At 44.7% G+C, this 25,471-nt stretch overlaps 1 protein-coding gene across 1 annotated transcript in view; it reads right to left on the bottom strand.

Moving 5' to 3' along the window:
* The window catches only part of LOC120933384 (surfeit locus protein 4-like), a 44,988-nt gene that overhangs the window by 1,044 nt on the left and 18,473 nt on the right, over positions 1–25,471 (bottom strand). The window contains exons 2-5 of the mRNA XM_040346584.1: positions 22,729–22,915; positions 19,144–19,220; positions 9,005–9,048; positions 4,525–4,711 (exon numbers count right to left, since the gene is read on the bottom strand). Coding sequence (XP_040202518.1) covers positions 4,525–4,711; positions 9,005–9,048; positions 19,144–19,220; positions 22,729–22,915 — 495 coding nt within the window. The remainder of the gene's footprint in view (positions 1–4,524; positions 4,712–9,004; positions 9,049–19,143; positions 19,221–22,728; positions 22,916–25,471) is intronic.

Here is a 25,471-nt window from a genome sequence, read left to right as displayed (position 1 = left end):
TGGCTTCTAGCTGGCAAATGGGGCTGGCACTGACCGTTCCGGGTCCAGCTCAGGTTGGGAACCAGTCAGTGACTGCTGATCATGTGATCACGATGTCAGCAATGCCAGGTGCCGGTAGCATTATATATAGTTTTATTTATTATTACATTTGATTTTAATATACACTTTATAATAATGACTACTTTACAAATAAACCAATTGTGGACATCCTATTGTAAAATAGTGCTTTTTTTCCCCCCTTTTCTTCATATCCCCCCCAAAGAAATACAATTTGTAAAGTATATGTAAAACCTTGCCTTGTACATTAACCCATTCAGTTTAAAATAGCAATAGAAGGCAACAAATGTATGCATAGATTACAAATACCCTTTTCTCCCTTTTTTTTCCTCTATACGTAATCAAATTCCCTCAGCTGCATTAGAGCTGGAAGGAGGAGAAACAGCAGTAAACCGATCTTCCCAGTGAGAGGCTGTGCAGGGGGGGGGTGGCACTGGTAGGCAACACTGATAAGCGGCACAGATGAGGCGGCAGCTGTTCTCCTTGATCAGGACCGATGTCCCTCCTGACAGCTGCCGGTGATCAACTTTTGCTGGCTCTGTTTACATCACATGATCAGATGTCATGGGCTGACAGCTTGACAGCTGATCACGTGGTACTTGACTGAGCTCCTTACGAACCCTAGGGTGCAAGCCATCTGGTCCCGGAGACTTATTAATGTTATTTTTTTCCAGTCGGTTTCTGATTTTATCCTCTGTTAACCATGGGGGGGGTGCTCCCTGTGACATGTCATGACTATAAAAACATGGCAGTTTGTTACCGAAACCCCCCCCTCATTTAAAGTGCGACAGTGCTGAAGCTAAAAATTGGTCTGGGCAGGAGGGGGGTTTAAGTGCCCAATAAGCATCCATAACTGAAAAGAGTGGAATTTTGATGCAATTGTAAATTTCATATCATGGAGTACAGTACAGGACATAGGAATCAATTCATAGACCATGGGTTGTATGTCATTACCTTCAAGTTATTGGACAAAAGTCTTTGCTGGGTCTTCCTCCTAGTATACCCATATAATGCCACCTGCTTCAGTTTGGTTAGCAAGAAGCAGAGATCACAGAGAAAAGATGGGAGGGACCGGTGTCCTGTACGCAAAGATGAGTGGGATTTTGGCATACCAGTACATTCCATATCATGGAGCACAGTGGAGGATATAGAAAAATCGATTCATGGGCTGTGGGAGGTCCCCAAGTAATAACCGAGGGGTGGGCAACAAATGGCGAAGCAGCAACAGGCCTACAGGAAAAAAAAAGAAGGACCAACTAATTCTACAAACGGTCAACAGTAGAAGCACCTCACAGCTGAAGCAGAGGACAGTGGAGGCGGAACAACCACCTAACAATGGGCGTTGGTTAAACCTGAACTGAATACAGATGGTGACTCTGCATAAAAGAAGGCAATGCTAGGTGCTGCATAGGCCCAAGAACCCCATCACAACAGAGAAACTTGTTTATGCAGGGAAAAAAAGATTCAATCCCTGAGAGCAGAAGCCCCATAAGAGGCAAAATAACCACCCAGCCGGGTGGAAGCAGAGACAGGATTTTTTTTGGGGAACCCCCCTGTGACAGAACCCACTGTCACTGTGTTTTGGAAGGGACTGTGGGCGGGCCTGTTACCCACAGATTATGGGCCAGGAGATACTGGAGACCCGGGACAAGCTGGCATTGAGATAATGTAATGTAATGCTACATGCCTTCTCCCACACCCCCCCCCCCCCATCTTGTTGCTGTGTCTAATTGTCTTGGTTCATTGCACATAGAACATGGTCTGGACTGGAGACATCTCTCCGCAGGGGATGTGTATTGAGAGGCTGCCTGCTTACCATAATCCCTTTATGTTTATCTGTAGCCTGTTTCAATGTACAACTGTTCAGTTCTCATTGGTTGTTCCTTGTCCCCCCTCCCCTCTTTGACAAGGCTAAGGGGAGTGTCCCTAACTGTGTGTAAAACTGTATGTCTTGGATTTAATAAACTGTTTTAGGCTCTGCATGTGTAACCCTCAACACTTGTGTGGATTGTCTCGTGATTGAGGGGTTAAGGGCTAGTTATGGCGAATCTGCAGGCTGCGGGTGCGTTTGGAGGACAGGAGACACAGGTCTGGCGGATGTGCCGACCTGGGGTATCTGAGATCCGTCACACCCCCTAAGAGGGATGACAAGAATAGAGGGGGTAGGCCTGGGGAGGGTGTGTAAAGTGGCCACAGATAAGATGGCTGAACCCAATCTCCTAAGGCAGAGATTTCCAAACTACGGCCCCCCCAGCTGTTGCGAAACTACACATCCCATGAGGCATTGCAAAAATCTGACATTCACAGACGTGACTAAGCATGATGGGAATTGTAGTTCCTGAACAACTAGAGGGCCATAGTTTGGAGACTCCTGCCCCAAGGATAGCAAAAATGGAGTTGTGCGGCCCAGCAGAACTTGGTAGGGAATTGAAGTCCCAGGAAATGATGACACCAACCTCATAAAAATTCCTCAGCTTTCATGGGGGGCATCCCACTGAAAAGGTTGGGGTATGCTCATCTGCAAGTGTCTGGGAACAAGGAAAATCTAAGAATGCCTCAGAATGGCTGTGAGCAAGATTGGCAAGTGCCAAAGCTTACAACGAACACATGTGGGGAGGAAGTCAACCACCTAAGGAGGCCTATGGAACATGGCGATACAGAGGTGCTCCCCCCCCAAAAAAAATAAGTCAGCGGCTACAAATACTGTAGCTGTTGATTTATATTACACTTACCTGTCCAGGGATCCAGCTATGGCTTCACCCAAGCAAATTCTTCCAATGGCTTTGGATGCAGACGCCAGCATCTCAAGTTAGGAAAATGGAAGGGAAGCCACGCTGCGTCTTGTGAATGGTCCGTAGTCTTCTGGGACCTGTAATGTGTCCAACTTCCGGCTCAGATTGAAATGGAAGCGGGTACCTGTCAAAACCAAGTACCTGCTCACCCTTCCCCACCAAAAAGTGCCAAATGTGGCAATGGAAGGGGAGGGGGAGGGGAATGCAAACAAGCATAGCGTCCACATTTGGGTGACGTTACGCTTTGACCTTTCCTAATAAGAGTAATAAATCTGTCCCCTGTAGTAAGGTCAAGGCTTTAGAAATGGGGTAAGGCAGGATAATCAGATGTTGGCGGTAGATGGCGCTGGAAGTTCTGAGCGAGGAAGAGGGCAGGCATCCGTTCAGTGAAGATTTCTCCAGGTCTGTACAATGTAGGATACACTTCCTTAAATGTAAGTAATTTAACTAAAGCTGACGAATGCAAGCTAAACTTCAGCTTGAGGCTGGGTTCACACTACTACACTACTTTCATCCTACTTTGCTCTGCTACATTGGTCCTACATTTATCCTACATTGGTCCTACATCCATCCTACTTTCATGAACAGGATACTACTTTGGTCCGACTTCAATGACATTCAATGGGTTGAAGTAGGATCAATGTAGGACCAAAAGTAGTACAGGGAGTTTTTTCAAAGTCAGACCGACTTGTGTAGGACCAGTTAAGACAGCTCTCATAGGGAAACATTGATTTTCACACGTCATGCTACATGAGGCTCCCAATGTAGGACCGTTTGTCGGACAAGTGTGAACCCAGCCTTAAAGTGGAAGTAAACCCCCCTATTGTTTTCAGCCAAGGAAGCTGCCATCTTGGCCTCTGTTTAATCTGCAACTGCCATGATGCTGCACATGTGATCAGTTAGGAAACCAGCCATTGGATGGTTTGACAGTTTGGTTGAGAGCACATCCAATGGGAGCGTTACATTTCCGGCATGTGCCGGAAATGAAATTTGTTTTATGGATGGGTTTACTTCCGCTTTAAGTCACAAGGTTACATGCATATGCAGAGAAACTAAAGACCATTCTATGGATTTAACAGATAACAATCTCCCAGTGTCTACACAGATTTGTAATCTTGTAGAATGTTCAGGATTATCTACGGCAGCAGAAGGCTCACTATTAACCACTTAAAGTGGAGGTTCACCCGAAAAGTTAATTTTTAACATTAGACTGAGGCTCATTTTGTCTAGGGGAATCGGGTGTTCTTTTTAAAATCGAAGCAATACTTACCGTTTTAGAGAGCGATCTTCTCCGCCGCTTCCGGGTATGGGCTGCGGGACTGGGCGTTCCTATTTGATTGACAGGCTTCCGACGGTCGCATCCATCGCGTCACGATTTTCCGAAAGTAGCCGAACGTCGGTGCGCAGGCGCCGTATAGAGCCGCACCGACGTTCGGCTTCTTTTGGCTACTCGTGACGCGATGTATGCGACCGTCGGAAGCCTGTCAATCAAATAGGAACGCCCAGTCCCGAAGACCCATACCCGGAAGCAGCGGAGAAGATTGCTCTCTAAAACGGTAAGTACAGCTTCGATTTTAAAAAAACTAGCCGATTCCCCTAGACAAAAGAAAAGCTCTGTGATAATGTAAATCCTCCAGTCCTTTAAATCGGTGTCCCCTTTTTCACGATTACTCACTTCAAATGCGCTGGCATTGTATCGGAGCAAGGTCATGAACATTAAGATGAGCAGCACGCGTCCTCCTAGCTGCATGTACTGACGTGGCGACCTCTCCCCTGCGCTGGGTACCCCGGCAAACATGGACTTTCCTTCAGAACGGGACTCAGCCAGTAACAAAAGGAGACCGCCACCCAATGCCATGTTTCTAGAAAAGAAGAGAAAAAATGTGTTCAAGTGATAACGTTTTTTTTTTATAAAACAGACATGTCATACTTACACCTGCTCTGTGCAGTGGTTTTGCACAGAGCAGTCCAGGACCTCCTCTTCTTGGGTACCCGCCAGCACTCCTGGCCGAGTACCCACCATAGCAAGCTGCTTACTATGGGGGCACTGGTGCAGGCTCACTCCCGAGCCGCCTGTGTGTCGATAAGACAATATCCCCCACTGCTGTCTAAGCCAAGGAGAAGCAAGGGAGAGCCTCTGCGCTCGTGCACATCACTGGATCAAGATTGGGCTCAGGTAAGTATAAGGATGGGCCTGGGGGGAGCTGCAGCCTCTACAACCACTTTGCTGAGCCAGCTAAAATGAGGAGGTGGATGAGAAGCGGAAAGTTGGAAAAGCCAGGATGAAACAAGGGGGGTGATTTATGGCAAATCCACTTTGCACTACAAGTGCAAAGTGCACTTGAAATTGCACTTGGAAGTGCAGTCACTGTAAATCTGAGGGGGAAGATCTGAAATGAGGGGAAGTTCTGATGATTTTATCATCCAATCATGTGCAAGCTAAAATGCTGTTTTTTAATTTTCCTTGCATGTCCCCCTCGGATTTACAGCGACTGCACTCCACAGTGCACTTTGCACTTGTAGTGCAAAGTAGATTTGCCTTTCGGAAATAACCCCCCCAAGGTATTTATATCACACCATACTGAGTAAACTTACAGGCAGTCTTTTTCCTCTATAGTGACCAATTGAAGTCTTCCATTTATATTTTCATACTAAGAACCAGAAAGGAAAAATCTGATTGGCTGCCAATAATGTCCCTCCCCCACATATTTTAATGAATGGGGCCCTTTGTGTTGGAATGGATTAGTTTCATCCAAGTCAAGTCTTCAAGTGGTTCGGCTTTAAAAAAAAACAAAAATAAACATCTTGGGCCAGATTCTGAAAGGACTTACGACGGCGCAGCACCATGTACCCCGTCGTAAGTCCTAATCCGACCCGTCGTATCTATGCGCCCGATTCTTAGAATCAGTTATGCATAGATATCCATTAGATCCGACAGGCGTAAGTCTCTTACGCCGTCGGATCTTAAATGCATTTTTTTGTTGACCGATAGGTGGCGCTTCCGTCAAATTCCGCGTTGAGTATGCAAATTATCTAGAAACGCGAATTCCCGAATGTACGCGCGGCCGACGCAGTAAAGTTACGACCTTTACGTTAGGCTTTTCCCGGCGTATAGTTGCCCCTGCTATATGAGGCATAAGTGCGGCGTACCAATGTTAAGTATGGCCGTCGTTACCACGTCGAAATTTGAAAGTTACGTCGTTTGCGTAAGTCGTCCGTGAATGGGGCTGGAGGTCATTTACGTTCACGTCGAAACCAATGACGTCCTTGCGGCGTACTTTGGAGCAATGCACACTGGGAAATTCCACGGACGGCGCATGCGCCGTTCCGTAAAAACGTCAATCACATCGGGTCACAGTCGTTTTACATAAAACACGCCCCCCTGATCCAAATTTGAATTAGGCAGGCTTACGCCGGCCGATTTACGCTACGCCGCCGCAACTTACAGGGCAAGTGCTTTGAGAATACAGCACTCGCCCGTCTAAGTTGCGGAGGCGTAACGTAAATCAGATACGTTACGCCCGGGCAAAGATACGCCACTGACTGAGAATCTGGCCCGTTATACTTACATGTTTTTTTTTTTTTGTTCAACCTCTTCTTCTCGGGTCCCCCACCAGCGCTCTTGGATTCCTCCCACTTGACCAGTGCCCCCAATAGTAAGCCACGTGCTATGGGGGCACTTGTGTGTGCTCACTCCCGAGCCCTGCTGCATGCATCCATAAGACACAGAGCTGCAGCTTGGCACCTCCTGAGGCCCCCCCTCACTGGCTGTGAATGACAGCCGCAGGAGACAATGGTTCCTGCAGTTTGCATTTCAGGCTCGTCAATAGTGTTTGAAAAGGTCTGTAAGAATGTCTGGAGAAATAGTAATCAGCTGAAGATTGTTCAAGGAAAACTTTGAACTCAGAAACCAAAGAACAAATTGATAAGAGTCAGCAGATCTGATGTAACAAGTGACTCATGGGGCATCATTCATGTTTTCTTGCAAAATGTGAATATTCCATCTTAACTAGTTGCCGACCAGCCGCCGTCGTTTTACGGCGGCAGGTCGGCTCCCCTGCGCGAGAGCCCGTACTAGAACGTCGGCTCTCGCGCAGGCCACTAGGGCTCCCGTGCCCGGCAGGCGCGATCGCCGCCGGGCACACGCGATCGCTCGTTACAGAGCGGGGACTGGGAGCTGTGTGTGTAAACTATCCCCTAATAATTTCCTGATAACAAAGAGTCTATGGAGTCACTCTGCACATGCTCAGTTTGGTGTGTATTGCTAGAGAGTTTTCTTTTTCTTGGGAGAGTGCATGTGATCAGCACAGGTCCAATCACCACTGTCCAGACAGAGGGTCAGGGGTTCTGCAGCCTCATAGTGCTGTCAGAGTAGAATGAAAACCCCTCCTACAAGCTTCAACCAGACACTGATAGAAGTCACAAGACTGCTATATACTGCTGATGAGAAAAGGTATTTAGCCGTTTATATTTACAGTGGAACCTTGGATTACGAGAATAATCCGTTCCAGGAGAAGGCTCGTAATCCAAATACACTCATACCCCATAGAAGTCCATGGAAACTTAAGATAATTTGTCCTGCATAGACTTCTATGGCATGCAATACCGCATGTGGCCAGAGGTGGGGGGGTGCTGGAGAGCCTCGGTAATACTCGGCGGGGACAGCTCGGCTTATCTTGGAAAGGTTTCGGAAACACAATTAGGTAGATTCACGTAGGGGGCGCGTATCTTTAGGGCGGCCTAGCCTAGTCTTTTTAGGCTACACCGCCGTAAATTAGTTAGGCTAGTAGTGATTCTTAAACCACTTACCTGCTAATTTTCGGCGGCGTAGCCTAAAACGAGCGGGCGTAAGCACGACTAATTCAAATGACTTCAAATGAGGGGGGCGTGTTCTACGGAAATGAGGCTTGACCTCACGTTTGACGTTTGACACTGCGCATGCGCCGGGCGACTACATTTCCCAGTGCGCATTGCGGCTAAATGCCGATTCGCGGACGACTTGCGCAAACGACGTAAAAAATTCGAACCTCGCGGCGGGAACGGCAGCCATACTTAACATTGTTATTCCACCTCATAGGTGGAATAACTTTAGGCGGCCTATCGCTTACGGAAACGACGTTAATCGACTGCGGCGGGCTCGCGTTCGTTCGGGAATCGTCGTAAATGCTCATTTACATAATCTACGCCGGCCGCAATGGAAGCGCCACCTAGCGGTAAGCCAAAACATTGCAATCTAACATAGGACGGCCTAACTCTTTGTGAATCTACCTAAATATTTCCAAGTGATTCACTGATGCACACCCCATTAGCTTGAATTCTGCTCCATTTGCGAGACAACACTCGCAAACCGAGTCAGAATAAAAAAAAAAGTTGCTCGTTATTCAAAGCGCTCGTAAAAGGGGTGTTCCACTAATTTTTAATGTTTATTAAAAGTCAGCAGCTACAAAAAGTGTAGCTGCTGGCTTTTAATAAACATACCCTCACCTGCTCCACGTTCCAGCGACGCGCCGGCCGGGCTCCGCTCCTCGCCCCCCTTTCTGACCGGCGTCTTCATTCTAAGTGTGGGCACCCGGCCGTGACAGCTTTCGGCTTCACGGCTGTGGACCCACTGCGCAAGCGCCTACAGGGAGGGGCTGCCAAAAGGCGATTAGACTATTCGCCTTTGCAGCCCCTCGGGGGGAGGAGGAAGTGGGACAGGAAGTCCCACTCCTCCTGAAGCCCCCACTCCCCCCCCAAAAAAAATTACATGCCAAATGTGACATATAAAGGGGGGGGAGGAGTGGATTAAGCGGAAGTTCCACTTTTGGGTGGAACTCCGCTTTAACTGCGTTACTGGTAAACCAAGGTTCCACTGTACTAAAATAATTGCATTTCCATGTTCTGCGGTAGACCAGACATAGCGAGTGTCAGCTCCTGGGTTTAGTAACACCAAGTCAAACACTGATAAACTGTACCGGAATAGTAATCGGCCCAATGATCTTATTTTGTAACCTCCCCCAGTTAAATGACAGCTGGAATTTGATTGGCTTTAATGAACAGGACAGGCGTGTTTCCCTTCTGAACCTCAACAAAGCAGTTAGTGGAAGACAGAAGCGGTAAGAAAGATGGGAAATAATCAGGAGCGATTAAACAAACGAAAAAAAAAAAAAACTAACCTCATGAGAAACTTCACATCCCACAGGATATTGTACACGATTGTCTGAAAGCAGCAAAACAAAATTTCATTTCAGCAATGAATGTAAAATTGCATCATAAACAATCACACAGCCTCGAGCCTCGCTTTTATTTCATTTGCAGAAAATCTTGCCATGGCCATAAAAAGGATAAAACTTCATTATCTTATTTAGATACAAGCAGCACTTAATAAAAGAACTTGAAAGTGTCAGCGCTCCCTGACATGAAATCTGAAGGTAGATGGCGACAGGCGTTTACCAAAAAACTGGCACATCAATTTTGGGTGCGCAGGCACTTTACCCATTTCCAGCCTGGGCCAAATCGAACTTCGTGCATACATACAAAAAAAACTGGAGGCCTGCACTGTACCCGTCTTTTGGCTATAGTGCGGGAAGCGGTTAAGTTAACGAAACACCCCAAACGCAGTTTGCAAGCACAGTGGGTTAGATTCAGATTTAGATCCGCGTAACCTATCTGATTTACGATCCGCCGGCGCAAGTTTTTGAGGCAAGTGCTGTATTCAGAAAGCACTTGCCTCTAAAGTTGCGGCGGCGTATCGTAAATCCCCCGGCGGAATTCAAATTCCGCGGCTAGGGGGCGTGTAGAATTTAAATCAGGCGCGTCCCCGCATGCGCCGTCCGCTAAATTTCCCAGCGTGCATTGCTCCAAATGATGTCGCTAGGACGTCATTGGTTTCGACGTGAACGTAAATTACGTCCATCCGTATTCGCGACCGACTTACGCAAACGACGTAAAAAATTCAAAATTCGACCCGGGAACGACGGCCATACTTAACATAGGATACGCCGCATATAGCAGGGGTAACTATACGCCGTAAAAAGGCGAACACAAAACGACGTAAAAAAAAAAAAGCGCCGGGCGGTCGTTCGTTTCTGAATCGGCGTAACTCCTCATTTGCATATTCGTCGCTTATACAAATGGAAGCGCCACCTAGCGGCAAGCGGCAGATTGCAGCCTAAGATCCGACGGTGTAAGTCACTTACACCTGTTGGAACCTAGGGAGATCTATGCGGAACCCGATTCTATGAATCAGGCGCATAGATCCGACCGACGGAACTCAGAGATACGATTGCGTATCAGGAGATACGCCGTCGTATCTCTATCTGAATCCGGGCCAGTACGTTTGCCTGCATGGTAAAAGCTGCCGTGATTGACCTTTACCCTGTTCTAGCAGAATCAACTAGTAATAAAATTATGTTGGGGCGCCTTAGATGCCGAGTGCATTTCTGGCAGAACAATGGGCATTTTTCTGTAGAAGGATAAAATATGAGGCAATGACATGCAAGAAAACTAAAATTAGACCTTAACCACTTGCATATACGGCGGCAAGGTGGCTCTGCTGCACTTCCAGATCTGGGGCACGCATGCATGCCACTGGCTACCCGCTCCCGTCAGAAGCTGCTCTGCAGGCACTGCGGACTCGATGCCTGCTGGCATTCGCCCATCATTGGGCAGAGAGCCAGAACACCGCAACTCCCCCACAGTACACAAACACTGGCTAAGCAGACCGTTAACCCTTTGATCACCCTAGATGTTAACCCCTTCTCAGGCAGTGTCATTAGTACAGTGCCGGCGCATATTTTTTAGCACTGTATCAGTGTCACCGGTACCCAAAAAGTGTCAGTAAGTGTCCGATTTGTCCGCCGCAATAATTGCAGTCCCACTATATATATATATATATATATATATATAAAAAAAAAAAAAAAGGATGCTGTTCGCCACAATTACTAGTATAAAATATATAAAAAAAAATAATAAATATATCCTATAGTTTGTAGACGCTATAACTTTTGCGCAATCCAATCAATATACGCTTTTTGGGATTTTTTTTTACCAAAAATATGTAGAAGAATACATATTGGCCTAAATTGATGAAGAAATTTGATATTTTTTTTTACATTTTATTAGAAAAAAAGTTTTGCTCGAAATTGCTAAAAACTACCTGGTTGTGAAGGGGGGGGGGGGGGATCCTGGGGTCAAGTGGTTAAACAGTTTTAGTATCAATACTTGTTACGTCTCATCTAGTGTGTGTGTGTGTGTGTGTGTGTGTGTGTGTGTGTGTGTGTGTGTGTGTGTGTGTGCGCGCGTGCGTATGTGTCTTCCTTGTAAATGAATGCATTCTAACCTATACATTTTGGCATGTGTAGCTTGCAAAAAAAAATTTAATAAAATAAAATGATATCATATTTATTTTTTAATATATATATATATATGAAAAAAAAAGAAGATAGACCTATGTAATCTACAAAACAGCAAGAAAATACTGTGTACTGGAGATGCAACGCATCTGGAACTTGCGTACCTTATTACTACTAATACTACTACCTGGGAGCAAACATGAGTGACAAATTATTGTAGTGGTCAGACTGGCCAGGGGAGATCTTGTGCTTGAAGGCAGATCTTAGAAATTTCAGGAGAGTGTGTGTGTGTGTGTGTGAGTGATAGAGAGATATATATATATATATATATATATATATATATATATATATATATATATATATTTTTTTTTTTTTCTTTGGCAATTTAGTTTTTTTTCAAACTGTACCCGTGTCTATTTTTAACACATTTTGGGAACAATTACACCACTTGAACCTACAGGTAAACCTATAATAAAGCTTACCCGTAGGTACTGTGAATATCTTCTAAACTTAAATGTAGTCGGAGGCCCGCAAACCCGGAAAGGAAGACCAGGGGAAAAATTTCAGCCTTCTCAGCGGTGACATTGCGGCACTGGATGGCTTTATTCTAAAAAGGTCAGTCTCTCATAATGTGCTAGTATGCAATGAGACATTGCTCTGCAAGCCTTTTTTTTTCCATAATGTGGTTGTGGGTATTTAAAAAAAAAAAAAAAACACCCACAAGAAAAAAAACACATTAAAGAAAAAAAAAAAAAAAAAACTGGTGGAGCATTTACAAAACCTTGCTCTTCATTTTAAACTAGGCATTTTTTTTTGGAGCATTGATATTTTTTGCATGTTGTGTGTTTGTTTTTGTGTTTATTTATTAAAAAAAAAATTTAAAACCCACACATATGCGGTGTACTACCACATTAAGGGGAAAAAAAACAAAAAAAACAAAACAAACACACAACATGCAAAAAAAATAGCAATGCACAAAAAAACAAAAAAATAAAATAAAAACAAAGCCTAAAATGAAGAACAAGTTTTTGTAAATGCTCCATTTTCATTTGCCCCTTACAAAACTTGCTATAGCTCAAAGTAAACACTAGGTAGCATTATTGCTGCTTAAAAAATAGCTTTTGTTGCACATACTGCATACTAGAAGGGAACACAATACCAGATTCTTCTTAAAGAAGAACGTTCGATTCAGCCAAAATCGCAGTGTACATGGACACATCATGCTGTAACTACATGCAGACAGGGCCGATCCGCCCTATAGGGCCCCCCCCCAAATCACTAGAGGCCCCGTCTGGTGAGAAGTCATTTTCAGCCCCTCACCCCGCTTCTCAACTCGCTGGCTGCATGGGAAAAGAGGTAAGAAGTCAGCACCCCCCCACTTTTCACTTTAATGTAAGACGTGTCACTGTCGGCAGTGCAGCCCCCCCCCCCCCCCCCCGCGCTTCTCAACTTTAATGTGACATGTCATCTTCGGCAGCAGCCCCCCCCGATTCTCAACTTTAATGTGACATGTAATTTTGCTTAGGGCCCCAGGGAGGTCAGGATCGGCTCTGCGTGCAGATGTATCGTTCAAAATACATTCCTGAAATTTCTAAGATCTGCCCTCAAGCACAAGATCTCCCCTGACCAGTCTAACCACTACAATAATTTGTCATTTGTATACAACTCATGGCTGCCCCCAGGTAGTAATAGTAGTGGTAATAGTAGTGGTAGTAGTTAGGGTTGTCCCGATACCGATACCAGTATCGGTATCGGTACCGATACCGAGTATTTGTGGGAGTACTTGTACTCCCGCAATTGCCCCCGATGCCTGAATAGAATACTTGCCCCCCCCCGCGCCCGCATACCGCAAAGCCGCCGCTCCCGCGTTAATCAGCGTGCGGGGAACATTACAGGCAGCTTTCGTTTGAATAGCTGTATTCCCCGCCGCGCCGTGTGTAGACACTCCCCCTTGCTCGGGATTGGACAGATCCGTCCAATCCCGAGCAAGGGGGAGTGTCTATACACGGTGCGGCAAGGAATGAACAGCTATTCAAACGAAAGTTGCCTGTAATGTTCCCCGCACGCTGATTAATGCGGTAGGGGGGACATGGCTGCATATATGTGGGGGGACATGGCTGCATATATGTGGGGGGACATGGCTGCATATATGTGGGGGGACATGGCTGCATATATGTGGGGGGACATGGCTGCATATATGTGGGGGGACATTTAAAAAAAAAAAAAAAAAAAGAAGTATCGGTATTGGCGAGTACATGAAAAAAAAGTATTGGTACTTGTACTCGGTCCTAAAAAAGTGGTATCGGGACAACCCTAGTAGTAGTAGTAGTAGTAGTAGTAGTAGTAGTAGCAGGGCCGGATTAACAATGGGGCTGATGGAGCTGCAGCTCCAGGCCCCTTTCTCAAGATAGGCCCATTTGCCCAAAAGATTTTTTTTTTCTAAGATCGAATTTGGGGGATTGTAGCTCGATGACTAGAGGTCACAGAAACCCCACATTTGGGGGTAGGAATGGGAAGAGCTACCCCACAACTGGTTAAAATATGGGACGACTATCATTTATGGTTCCGGAGATAGGGGCCTGCTTGCACAGCCTGTCAGAAGCTACATTCAGAGCGGCCAATATAAATACAAGCTGACACACTGCGGCAGACTGATAGGATCACAGTACTTATAATTATTATTTGTATATTACTCATGGTAATTAACCCCTTGCCACCCAGGCCAATTCTGACACTTCTCTACTACATGTAAAAATCATCATTTGTTTTTTGCTAGAAAATTACTCTATGGTGGTCTTTGCACTTTTTATGTTGCAGGGTACAGAGCTGCACGATTCTGGCTAAAATGAGAATTGCAATTTTTTTGCTTAGAAGATAGATCACGATTCTCTCACGATTGTTGCGGCGTAACATCATCTTTCACATAAAAAAAAAAAAAAAAAAAATGGGCTAACTTCACTGTTTTGTTTTTATGGTTTTTATTATTCATTGAAGTGGGAAAATGCAGTGTGACATAACATATTGCAGCAATAGCCATTGTATTCCCTAGAGTCTCTGCTAAAATATATATAATGTTTGGCAGTTCCAAGTAATTTTCTAGCAAATAATATTGCTTTCTAACTTAAGAAACAAGTGTTGGACTTTAAGTGGTTAAATTTAGTTACAATGTTAGTTAGTTACAATGTTTCATTTTGTTTACAAACTTGGCAGACTGCCCAGATTTGTTCTTTACACACAGAAGTGTATCCCTTTGATCTAAGAAGGAAGTGTCAGTTACAATGTTTCCTGTTAAAAACTTGGCAGACTGCCCAGATATTTTCTTTTGACAGCTGAAAGTCTCTCCACTTGTTATATGAAAGAATCAGCAAACTCTGCATTGGAGATCGTCAGGGGGGTTGAATCGAGATCACGATTTTTTTAACGATTAATTGTGCAGCTCTAGCACAGTATTTGCGCAGCAATTTTTCAAACATGTTTTTTTGGAAAAAAATGTTTCATTCATTCATCAAAACAGTTAGTTAGTTAAGTTAGCACAATTTTTTTTGGTATCCTCAGCGATGCTTTACATTTTTTTAGGTTACATGTTTAGAGTTACAGAGGAGGTCTAGTACTAGAATTATTGTTCTCGCTCTAACGATCGTGGCGTATGTAACCTGTGTGTATCTGGCTCTGATACTAGCCAGTGCCTACCCAGCCACTGACTAGTATCTCTCCCCAGCCTGTCCCCACACACCCTCTCACCTGCTGACCTGTGGATGGGGGAATCACTCCTGCAGTGTTATTGTGTTCTGCCAGTGCGTACAATGATCAGTGTTGCTAACTTTAGCTGGCAGCACTGATTGTTTTAAGAAAAAAAAACAGGCTGGTTGTACTCAAGTTGATTAATAGATTGACTTGTGTAAAACCAGCTAGCCCATACATAGATTGACTATGGCTGGTCTCTGCATAATTGGCGTAATTTCAATCCATGTATGACCCGCTTAACCACTACTCAGTCCCTAAATATCCTTCCACTCCTGTACATAGTGCTCACTGTCATACTCTCCACACTCCTCTCCTGTACATAGTGCCCACTGTCATACTCTCCACACTTCTCTCCTATACATAGTACCCACTGTCATACCCTACACACTCCTCTCCTGTACATAGTGCCCACTGTCATACCCTCCACACTCCTCTCCTATACATAGCGCCCACTGTCATACCCTTCACACTCCTCTCCTGTACATGGCCCCTGCTGTCATACACTTCTCTCCTGTACTTAGTGCCCACTGTCGCACCCTCCACACTCCTCTCCTGTACATACTGCTCACTGTCATACCCTCCACACTCCTCTCCTATACATAGTGTTCACTGTCATACCCTCCACACTCCTCTCCTATACATAGAGCCCACTATCATACCGTCTACATTCCTCTCCTGTACATACTGCCCACTGTCATACCCTCCACACTCCTCTCCTGTACATACTGCCCCATCATACCCTCCACAGTTCTCTCTGGTACGTACTACCCTCTGTCATACCCCCTCACTCTTCCTGTACATACTGCCCATTGTCATACCCTTCACACTCCTCTCCTGTACATAGTGCTTTTTTCCGTACCCTTTGAACTCCTCTCCTGTACATAATGCCCACTGTTAGACCCTCCACATTCCTCTCCCTCACCTGCACATACTTCCCACTTATATACCATCCATTCTCCTCCCCTATGTCGCTTACCCACAAAAACAGTTCTTTAAAATTATACTGAATATGCTCAATGTTACCAGCTCTAGAATGGACACACTTTTGTTAGTTCAACTAAAGGAAATATCAGTTCTCATATTTGTTCAGCCCCATTATTAGTACTCATTTAATTTTGTGATTACTACTATGATGTATAGAGGAACATCGGGGATCTCAGCTACTCTAAATATAGCACTTATATAAAAAAGTGGCCCTGAAAATATTTTTTAAATGTTGGCAACTGTGCACTGCCCAAGGGCCACCGTCCACCGGGTCAGTAGGGGGCCCCATGAGAGGCTCCTGTGATAATAAAGCGGTAGTAAACTTTCCTGACATTACTACTTTTTAGAGGCCCTGGGGTAGGTTATGCCACAACGTACAAGTATGCACAGCATATTAGCACATTAGTGTACACTTCAATTTTCAGACTGAGCCCTCCAGTGCTGCGCTGCGATGAATCAGGCAGGGCCCGGGGGCACTTACATCTTCACCTGGTCTTCCTTCTGGGTTCTGTGCCATTGGTCACTTGCCTTGGCTGGGCTGCGTTCATGTCATTCCCACGCATTTATTTATTATTTATTACACCCCATTCACACCTCCGCGACAAAACGCACGACGCCAGCCGCTCGTGCCGCTGGAGGGGAGAATTACCATTGCTGTCTATGAGATGGTTCACATCTCATAGACGCCGTACACCTGCGGCATGAAAAAAAGTCCCGGACCCTTTTTTTCAGGCGGCATTGGCGTTCGGCCATACAAAGCAATAGGAAGGATTTGTAAAAAAAAAGTTACAATATTCGCGGCAAAATACGCCGCGTACGCGGCGTTACTTGTCGCGGAGGTGTGAATGCAGCCTAAAAGGCCCCACCAAAATCCTCAGCACCAGGCCCATGATGTTCTTAATCTGGCCCTGAGTAGTAGTAGTAGTAGAAAGGAAGGCAAGTTCCAGATTAGTTGCATTTCCAGTACACAGCATTTTCTTACTGGTTTGTAGATTACATACTTCGGTCTATCTTAGAATAGAGATTCTGCAATTCGCCAGCAACAGGATTGCCAAGGAGAACACAGAATCTTGCTCATAAACTGCGCAAAAGCAATAGTGTGACATCATACTGCTCGGTCAGCAAGGGAGAAGCACCGTTAAAGTAGGTGAAAGGACTTCCTCTTACAGCCAGCAACACATCACTAGTGTGACACGGGCCTGACTGCACCCACAGTGACATGTAGGGACTGAAGTTCATGTTGATATGGAACCAAGGGATGCCAAATTTCATCCATTTCTGTACAACTCAGACCTGCCCACAGTGACCTACAGAGGAGAAGACGTCAAATGTTTGAACTCTTCTATGTCCCGCCTGTGAGCGGCTTTAGGCTGGGTTCACACTATTGCAAATTCTTTGAAATCGCAGAAGATTTTGACCGGCTCTCTATGGAGACAGTTCACATATCTCCGCTGCAAATTCGCGGGAGGAGTCCTGCGCGTCTTTTGGCCCGTTTCATGTCCGAATTCAGCTGAAAATATACAGAGCTGAAATGGTGAAAGGGGACGCACCGGTCACAAAGACTCACGACAGCGTATCAGTAGATACGCCGTCGTAAGTCCGAATGTGGCGCCATCGTATCTATAAGCGTATTCTCAATCTGAGATACGCTTATCTGTTGCTAAGATACGACCGGCGTAAGTCTCCTACGCCGTCGTATCTTAGCTGCATATTTACGCTGGCCGCTAGGGGCGTGTACGTGGATTTACGCCGAGAATATGTAAATGATCAAGATACGCCTATTCACGAACGTACGCACGCCCGTCGCATGTAAGATACGCCGTTTACGTAAGGCATTTTCAAGCGTAAAGATAAACCACCAAAAAGATGGCGCAGCCAATGTTAAGTATGGACGTCGGATTAGCGTTGAATATTCCACGTTTTACGTCGTTTGCGTAAGTCGTCCGTGAATGGGGCTGGGCGTAAGTTACGTTCACGTCGAAAGCATTGAGTATTTGCGACGTGATACTGAACATGCGCTGTAAGATCGGCGCTTCATTTACATGTATGGTAATGAATCGTGAATTCATTACCATACAACACGCCCCCTACCTGCCTATTTTGAATTAGGCGGGGTTACGCCAGGCCATTTGTGCTACGCCGACGTAACTTATGAGGCAACTGCTTTGTGAATACAGTACTTGCCTCACTATCTTACGTCGCTGTAGTGCAAAGGGGATGCGCTATGCCGACCTAAAGAAGCGCCGCTGTACCCGAATCTAGCTGAATATCTATACTCAAACTGAATGGGCTATTCAACAAGGTGAGGGTTTACATATTCTTTATGCCCCGGTTCACACTGATGCCACGGCGGGTCCTAGCAGAGGGTCCGGTGCGTCCCTGTACACTGATTCAGGTCTGATTTTTTGCAACCGAAAACGTAGCCAAAGACGCACAGGACCCTTTTCCAAATGCGGACCACGGCCGCGCCGAGGCTCTGAGAACCGGCTCCATTGAGATCCAGTCACAGTTTCCTGTCATGCCAATAGGAGGCAGGTTTCCCTGCCTCCAATTCGCATCGGTGTGAACCCAGCCTTAAAAAGTGATTGTAAAGCTTTGATTTTTATTAAATTTTTTAAATAACAAACATGTCATACTTGCCTCCACTGTGCAGTTTGTTTTGCAGAGTGGCCCCGATCCTCCTCTTCTGGGGTCCCCCGGCGGCTATCGCGGCTCCTCCCTGCATCAGGTAATCACCCCCTAGGAAAAGCGCTCTCCCGGGGGGGGTTACCTTGCGAGCAAGCTCCCAAGTGTTGATCATCCGAATGTAGGGCTCGGCCCCGACCCACGGGTCATTGGATTTGATTGACAGCAGCGGGAGCCGATGGCTGCGTTGCTATCAATCTATACAATCAAGAGCCGAGAACCCCCCGGGCAGAGGGACAGCGCGTCTCCGCCGTGGGAAATTCCAGGGGTCAGGTAAGTAAAACGGGGGGGTGGGTCGGTCACTGACAGATGTTTTTTCACCTTAATGCATAGGATGCATTAAGGTGAAAAAACACGAGAGTTTACAACCCCTTTAAGGTCAGATTAATGCAGCCTGTTAATTCTGAGTTCATCTTCTCTTCTACGCGTTTTTGCAAAATATATATATATTTTTTTACAGCATTTTACAACATCAAATTAGTCGGCAAGAATGAACGAAGATGTTCTATTAAAACTGTAAAATTTGGAACTGGACTACGTCCACTTACCTGGAGGACGATGATCACAAAGAGGGCAAGGCAAGCATATGGTACAAATTTCCTAGTAAGGACCAGGATACATCCAGCTGTGCAGAGACAAACCATAATATTAACAAAAGTATCTAACAGAAAAAAGAAGGATGTCCAACAATCATGTACAGTAAAACCTTAGTTTGCGAGCATAATTCGTTCCAGAAACATGCTTGTAATCCAAAGCACTTGTATATCAAAGCATTTCATAGAGTATACAACTGAGTATAAAAAAAAGAAGAGAGGCGCCTCCAAGTGTAGCAATAAGTTGCTAAATGTTGTACCTTCATTAAATGTAACCATATTGCTACACTTAGAGGCTCCTCTCTCCTTTTTTATACTCAGTTGTGACATGACGCTACTCTTATATCAAGACTTCGCTTGTATATCAAGGCAACATTTATTTAAAAAAATTAGCTCGTCTTGCAAAACGCTCTCAAACCAAGGTTTCACTGTAATTGCTCATATAGCAGAGACGGAATGGGGACCTAAGCAAGTCAACATCATTGCCCCCCCAATCCCTTTGATTAATATGGAGAAAAACTGGCACAGAAGTCACTCCATTTGCAATGTCTGTACTGACCTGGCCTCATGCTGCCTACAAGCCCAGAATATTATATTAATTTTTTATATATATATATATTAATAATATTATTATATATTTGTATAATAATAAAAAAATACTAATTATATATATATATATATTTTACTATTTATATAAATACACACACATATACATACATATATATATATATATATATATATATATATATATATATATATATATATATATCACACACACATACACCTCTCTCTATCATATATGAATGATATATCTCTATCTTTATTTATTTTTTCCCACATTTTTGCTGCTGTACCGCTTTAAAAAAAACAACATTACATACCAGAAGTGTTATTTCCACTGTCTGATCCTAGACAGCATAAAAAGGAAAACCAATCTTACTTCCCCTTTTCCTTAGAGCCCCCCTGAGATTACACATATACACAATCAATAATGCCCGGGAATAAAAGGATAAAGATAGCCGGCATCACCGGACTGGTCATTATAGACCTTTCTGCAGACCGCAGTATGCAATGGATGAGGTTCTTCCCTTTAGAACATAACTAGGGTCATATTTTCATGGTTTAGTAGGTGATTTAGGCTCCACTATTAGAATGTTCTTTTTATAAGCAGGGCTTGTTTTCAAAGAAATCAAGCAAAATGACCTGCCTCAAAAGCCTCTGATGGAAGCTGTTCTTTCCAACTCACAGAGTAATATGCAGAGATAGAAGCCTCTAAAAACAGGCACTTTGCACAGATTCCCTATAAAGGTTAATTGGACTTTAAGACAACTAAGATTTTCACTTATCAATATTTGCCCCCCTAACTTAAAATCCCCCCTCCACAGTTCTTACCTCAATACAGCGGTTAGGTTTTACAGCGATTTCTTACATCAACTACTGCAAGCCGTGCTGTCCTTGCTGTACTCAGGGCCGCTGATAAAAAGGGGTAGCACCTCCTCTCCGGTCCGGGACCTGCAAGTTTAAACAGGGGGGGCCCCAGAGAAGCAGGAGTGGCTACCATTATTGGAACCAATCCCCACCCGTGGCCCTCCTTGCATTTACAATACTTTATGAATGAACAGGGATCCTCTGTATAGAGCGCCTCCTGTTCATTTACTCTGCAGCTAGTGCTGCAGAAAAAGGATTGAGGAATCTGCATCTTCAATCTCTCTCAGTCTTGAAAAAGTGAGGATGTTGGGTATCTGTTTAGTCCCGCATAGGCGTGCGCCTGGGCACACCCTAATCACGCTATGCAGTGCAGATTCACCCTGCTGATATTTCACCCAAATAAAATTGTAAAAAAAAAAAAAAAAAAAACACACACAAATAAAAACTACTAGACATGTGCAGAACGAAAAAATGTGTTTCATTTCGATTCGTTATTTACATTTACAAATTATTTTAGATAAATTTGTTTCATTCGTTTATTCATATTCAAATCAATTCCGAATAGTTTTCGAAATTAAAAAAATTCCCATTTCTTTATTTTCTATTCTATTTTTTTTCTCTTTGGAAATTGGAAAAATATTCAAATTTGAAAACCATTCGAAAACAATTTGAATTTCGTCCGAATTCAAATTTGTTTACATTTATTACTATTCGAATTTGGAAATTCAGATACATCCAAATTTCTAAAAAACAAAAATTTGTTAGAATTTTATTTCGGGAACGAAACAAGCCGCACGTCTGAAAACTACCACTACTCTACTGACACCGCCCAACAACATTTTTACATTTATGTAGAGTGTGTGTGCGCGTATGTATAGAGGTGTGTTTGAGCTTTGGGGTGCACACCCTAATGCAATAGGCTGCGCACACCTATGTTAGTCCGGATAGATATCTCACCAACCCCCACAGGGCCGTTGGGGGAAATTTTTATATATATATATATATATATACACACACATACACACACTTTTTTTTTTTATTTGATAATTTTTTTTCCATTATTTATTATATATATATCCCCCCCAACAGTCCTGTGGGGGTTGGTGAGATATCCATCTGGTCTAGACACCCACCCAACATCTCACTTTTTCAAGACAGAGAAAGAGATTGAAGACACAGATTCCTCAATCTTTTCTCTGCAGCACTAGCTGCAGAGTGAATGAACAGGAGGCACTCTATACCTGGATACCTGTTCATTCATAATATATTAGGGAGGGATTAGTTCCAGTAATGGTAGCCGCTCTTGCTTCTCTCCTGCCCCCCCCCATTAAACTTGCAGGTCCCGGGCCGGAGAGGAGGTGCTACCCTCCTTATCCATCGGAGGAGGAGAAAGGAAGGAAGAAAAGAAAGAAAAGAAAGAAAGAAAAGAAAGAAAGAAAAGAAAGAAAGAAAAGAAAGAAAGAAAAGAAAGAAAGAAAAGAAAGAAAAGAAAGAAAGAAAAGAAAGAAAAGGAAGAAAGGGAAGAAAGGGAAGAAAGGGAAGAAAGGGAAGAAAGGGAAGAAAGGGAAGAAAAGGGAAGAAAGGGAAGAAAAGGGAAGAAAAGGGAAGAAAAGGGAGGAAAGGAAAAAAGAAAGATAACTAAGATCTCATTCTCCCAGGTATTCTGGTTGCATGAACGAGCGGTCCGTTTATGCGGCTGGAGCCGCATGGTAGGCTTGGCTCAGTGTTCCCATCGGCTAGGCTGTACAGGGCCCCATGATGTCTAACAGCAGCCCTGGCTGTGCCAGTGCATTAAAGCCCCACTAACTTCTTTGGGACGGTGTCACTAGGCCATGGACAAAGAATGACAGTCCCATAGAGGTCATGGGGCTGGATCTCATTGTGTACATCCTGTACCACGGTCCTGGTTGCACCAATCACTGGAGGCTGCAGCTGCCGGTCACGGCAAATATGCATCTGCGGGTTTGGCTCGGTCAGAGTAAAAAGGCAGAAAAGTAATATATGCATTTAGTCTTAAATTGGACTTATGTTTTAAGAGGACCTGTAATACACAAGGGGGATTATTAAATAGCGAGAAGCTGAACATCTAAGAACATGGCATTCGGCACTCACTCAGCTGTCCGAACATATTGATGAGGACGAAGATGGTAGCCAGGAACATCCCGCAGCCCCACGACATGCTGATGTAATCTCGCTGCTCGTTCCATTGTAGCCACATCCGGAGACCATCTTCCAGGAAGGTGCTGATCAGGCACAGGTGGGCTAGATGAGGCAAATACCGCTTGGTAACTCGGAGGAACTGCAAAACAGATTACATAGGCGGTGTAAACTTCTCAGTACTGGAAAACACAGCTTGCCCATAGATACCCAGATGGTTTCTCTCTTCAAAAACACCATACGTTCCTTTTAATGCCAAGTTTTAATTAGAATATAGACAAGCACCACTGGGGTAAACTCTCACTATCAAGAAAACATGGAACTGCAGGCTGAGCACACAGCGTTGTGGTTAACACGTTTCTCTTGCAGCACTGGAGACAGGAGATCAATTTCCTCTGCATGAGGTTTCATGCAAAGAGCCAAAATGGAATGATGCGAGTGACAGCATGTGAAACACTGCAGAATGTTAGTGCTATATTTGAGAAGAGAATAATAATAAAAAAAATACACACACACACACACACACACACACACACACACACACACACAACCTTGCTGTAAAATCCCTTTCTCCAAGTTCATTGTCAGACACAGCTTCTGTTCATTCTTGACCACAGGGTTTATAGCACCACCTACAGGAGGAGTAGGACACTAGGACAAAAAAAAAAAAAAAAAAACACTGCCTATGGGCAGTCCTATAAACCCCCTCTCTGCTATAGGCAAGCCAGTTAGTCATGAAGCAGTACAAGGTAAAAAAAAAAAAGGGGTGGGTGCTGTGTTCGTCAATGAACTCAGACTGGCAGTTAAGAGTAAAAAAAAAAAAAAAAAAAAAAAAAAATCCAGTCCCTTCTTAGGTTCATTGACTGACACAGTTTCTGTTCATTCTTGACCATAGGGATGTCCCAAAACAGTACGTCATTGAGGGGTTGGGGGGGGGGGGGGGAAACCAACAGGAACCATCGCTGGACCCAGGGACTGCTGTGGCTTTATCCAGCCCAGTGAACTGCAGGCTGCATTATTACCCTGATGCTCCATTTGGGACAAGGTTTGGTCCCTCCTAACAACATAGACACTCACTCACGTGGTACAGCTGTACCCCAATATGTGCCACTGCTGGGCTCCTGCTCTCGGGACCCATTCACCATTACCCTTTTTTATCACTTAGACAACAGGTCCCTCCATATATATGTCCTCTTTTGGCCACCGTGGGGGATTTTGCCTGGTCCCGCCTGCGGTACCCCATCGGCGGACCTTTTCTAGATCTTCTCCTGATGAAGCGGTATAATCCGCGAAACTAGTTGAGACACTGTCACAACCCTCAACTCATCGCAATGTTTTCCCCTACCGGGGACCTCTGTTCTGGTGTCGTTGTTTGGTTGTTTTTAATTTTGTAACTGTCCGTCTGTATTTTGAAATAAAAACTTATCCTCCTTTTATACATTTTTACCTTATTTTGTAACTCTACATCGGTACCGCGATAGTCCGCATTGGCCCGTTGCTCCTTCTTGGCTCTCTGGTTCAGGGACCCTAGACCCAAGTACCCTATATATCTCGATATTAAGGATGATGGGACCTCCCACTACATTATTAATTTATTTTACCCCTGAGGCTCTCTTTCTCAGGACCCAACGGGCAAAACTGGTGCGACCATTAAAGAAAAAAACCCACAGGGAAAACAAGAAAACTCAAACTGTCTGTAAAAAATAAAATAAATAAAATTAAAAAAAAGGGAAGGGGGAAGAACACACCCCCACAACCACTGACCTCTTAAAAAGTTAGTAAAGGTATGCACAGATAACCAGGTAGCCGCCTTACAAAACTTGAGACAGACACCTGATGTCGAAATGCCCAGGCACTAATCACCCTGGTTGAGTGTCCAGTGACCGGGAAGAGAGGAGCCCAACCTTTAACAGTATAAGTCTGAACCACTGTCTGCCAGATCCATTGAGAAATGGTGGCAGAGGAGGCTGCTAGGCCTTTTCATGGCCAGCGCGCAATTACAAAAAAAAAAAAAGAATCTGACCTCTGGATGGAAGCCGTGGCAGACAGGTATACACAACCCCCCGAGCCAGGACGCAGATCAGCAGTAGAGCCTCCTCCAGAACCCGGCGGCCATAAGTCAACCTCGGCCCCAGGTGTCTCCCCAGGCAGGCTGGCATCCGTAGTGATCATGGGCAGGTGCCATGGAAGAGACGACTTCTCAGCTAGAGGCTACAGAGACCAGAAAAGGTGTTGACCTCCTGGACCAGTCTAATCTGACTGTCCAAGGGCAGGGGAGACTTGTCTCACTTGGGACACTTGTCCCACCCTTCGTGTGAGACTGTGCATACAGGACAGCCACAAAGATGGCGATCATGAGACCCATGTAAACTCATTTGTGGGACAGCAGCAGCTGAATCGTGGACTGGAGCTTTTGGAGCTTATTCAGCAGAAGGAACACTTTGATTCAGACCCAGGGCCAAACATCAGACCCAAATACTCCAATTGTCTCATTAATGGCAGGACCTTGCTAAATACCCGAGTAAAGGCCAGACCAAAAAGGGAGCTTTACAAACTGGTAATGCGCATACTCGACCGCAAAACGTAAGAAGCGTTGGTGCCCGGCGCATACACATCGTTGATATCTATGGAGGCCAAGAAATCCCTTGAGGAACAGAGGTCACTTTTGAACTGATAAATTATAATTTTGTTCTGCCCT

The sequence above is a fragment of the Rana temporaria genome, chromosome 3, assembly GCF_905171775.1.
Source record: "Rana temporaria chromosome 3, aRanTem1.1, whole genome shotgun sequence".
Classification (NCBI taxonomy): domain Eukaryota; kingdom Metazoa; phylum Chordata; class Amphibia; order Anura; family Ranidae; genus Rana; species Rana temporaria.
Note: the sequence above shows the minus strand (reverse complement) of the source record. Positions and strands in the feature narration are given on the sequence as shown.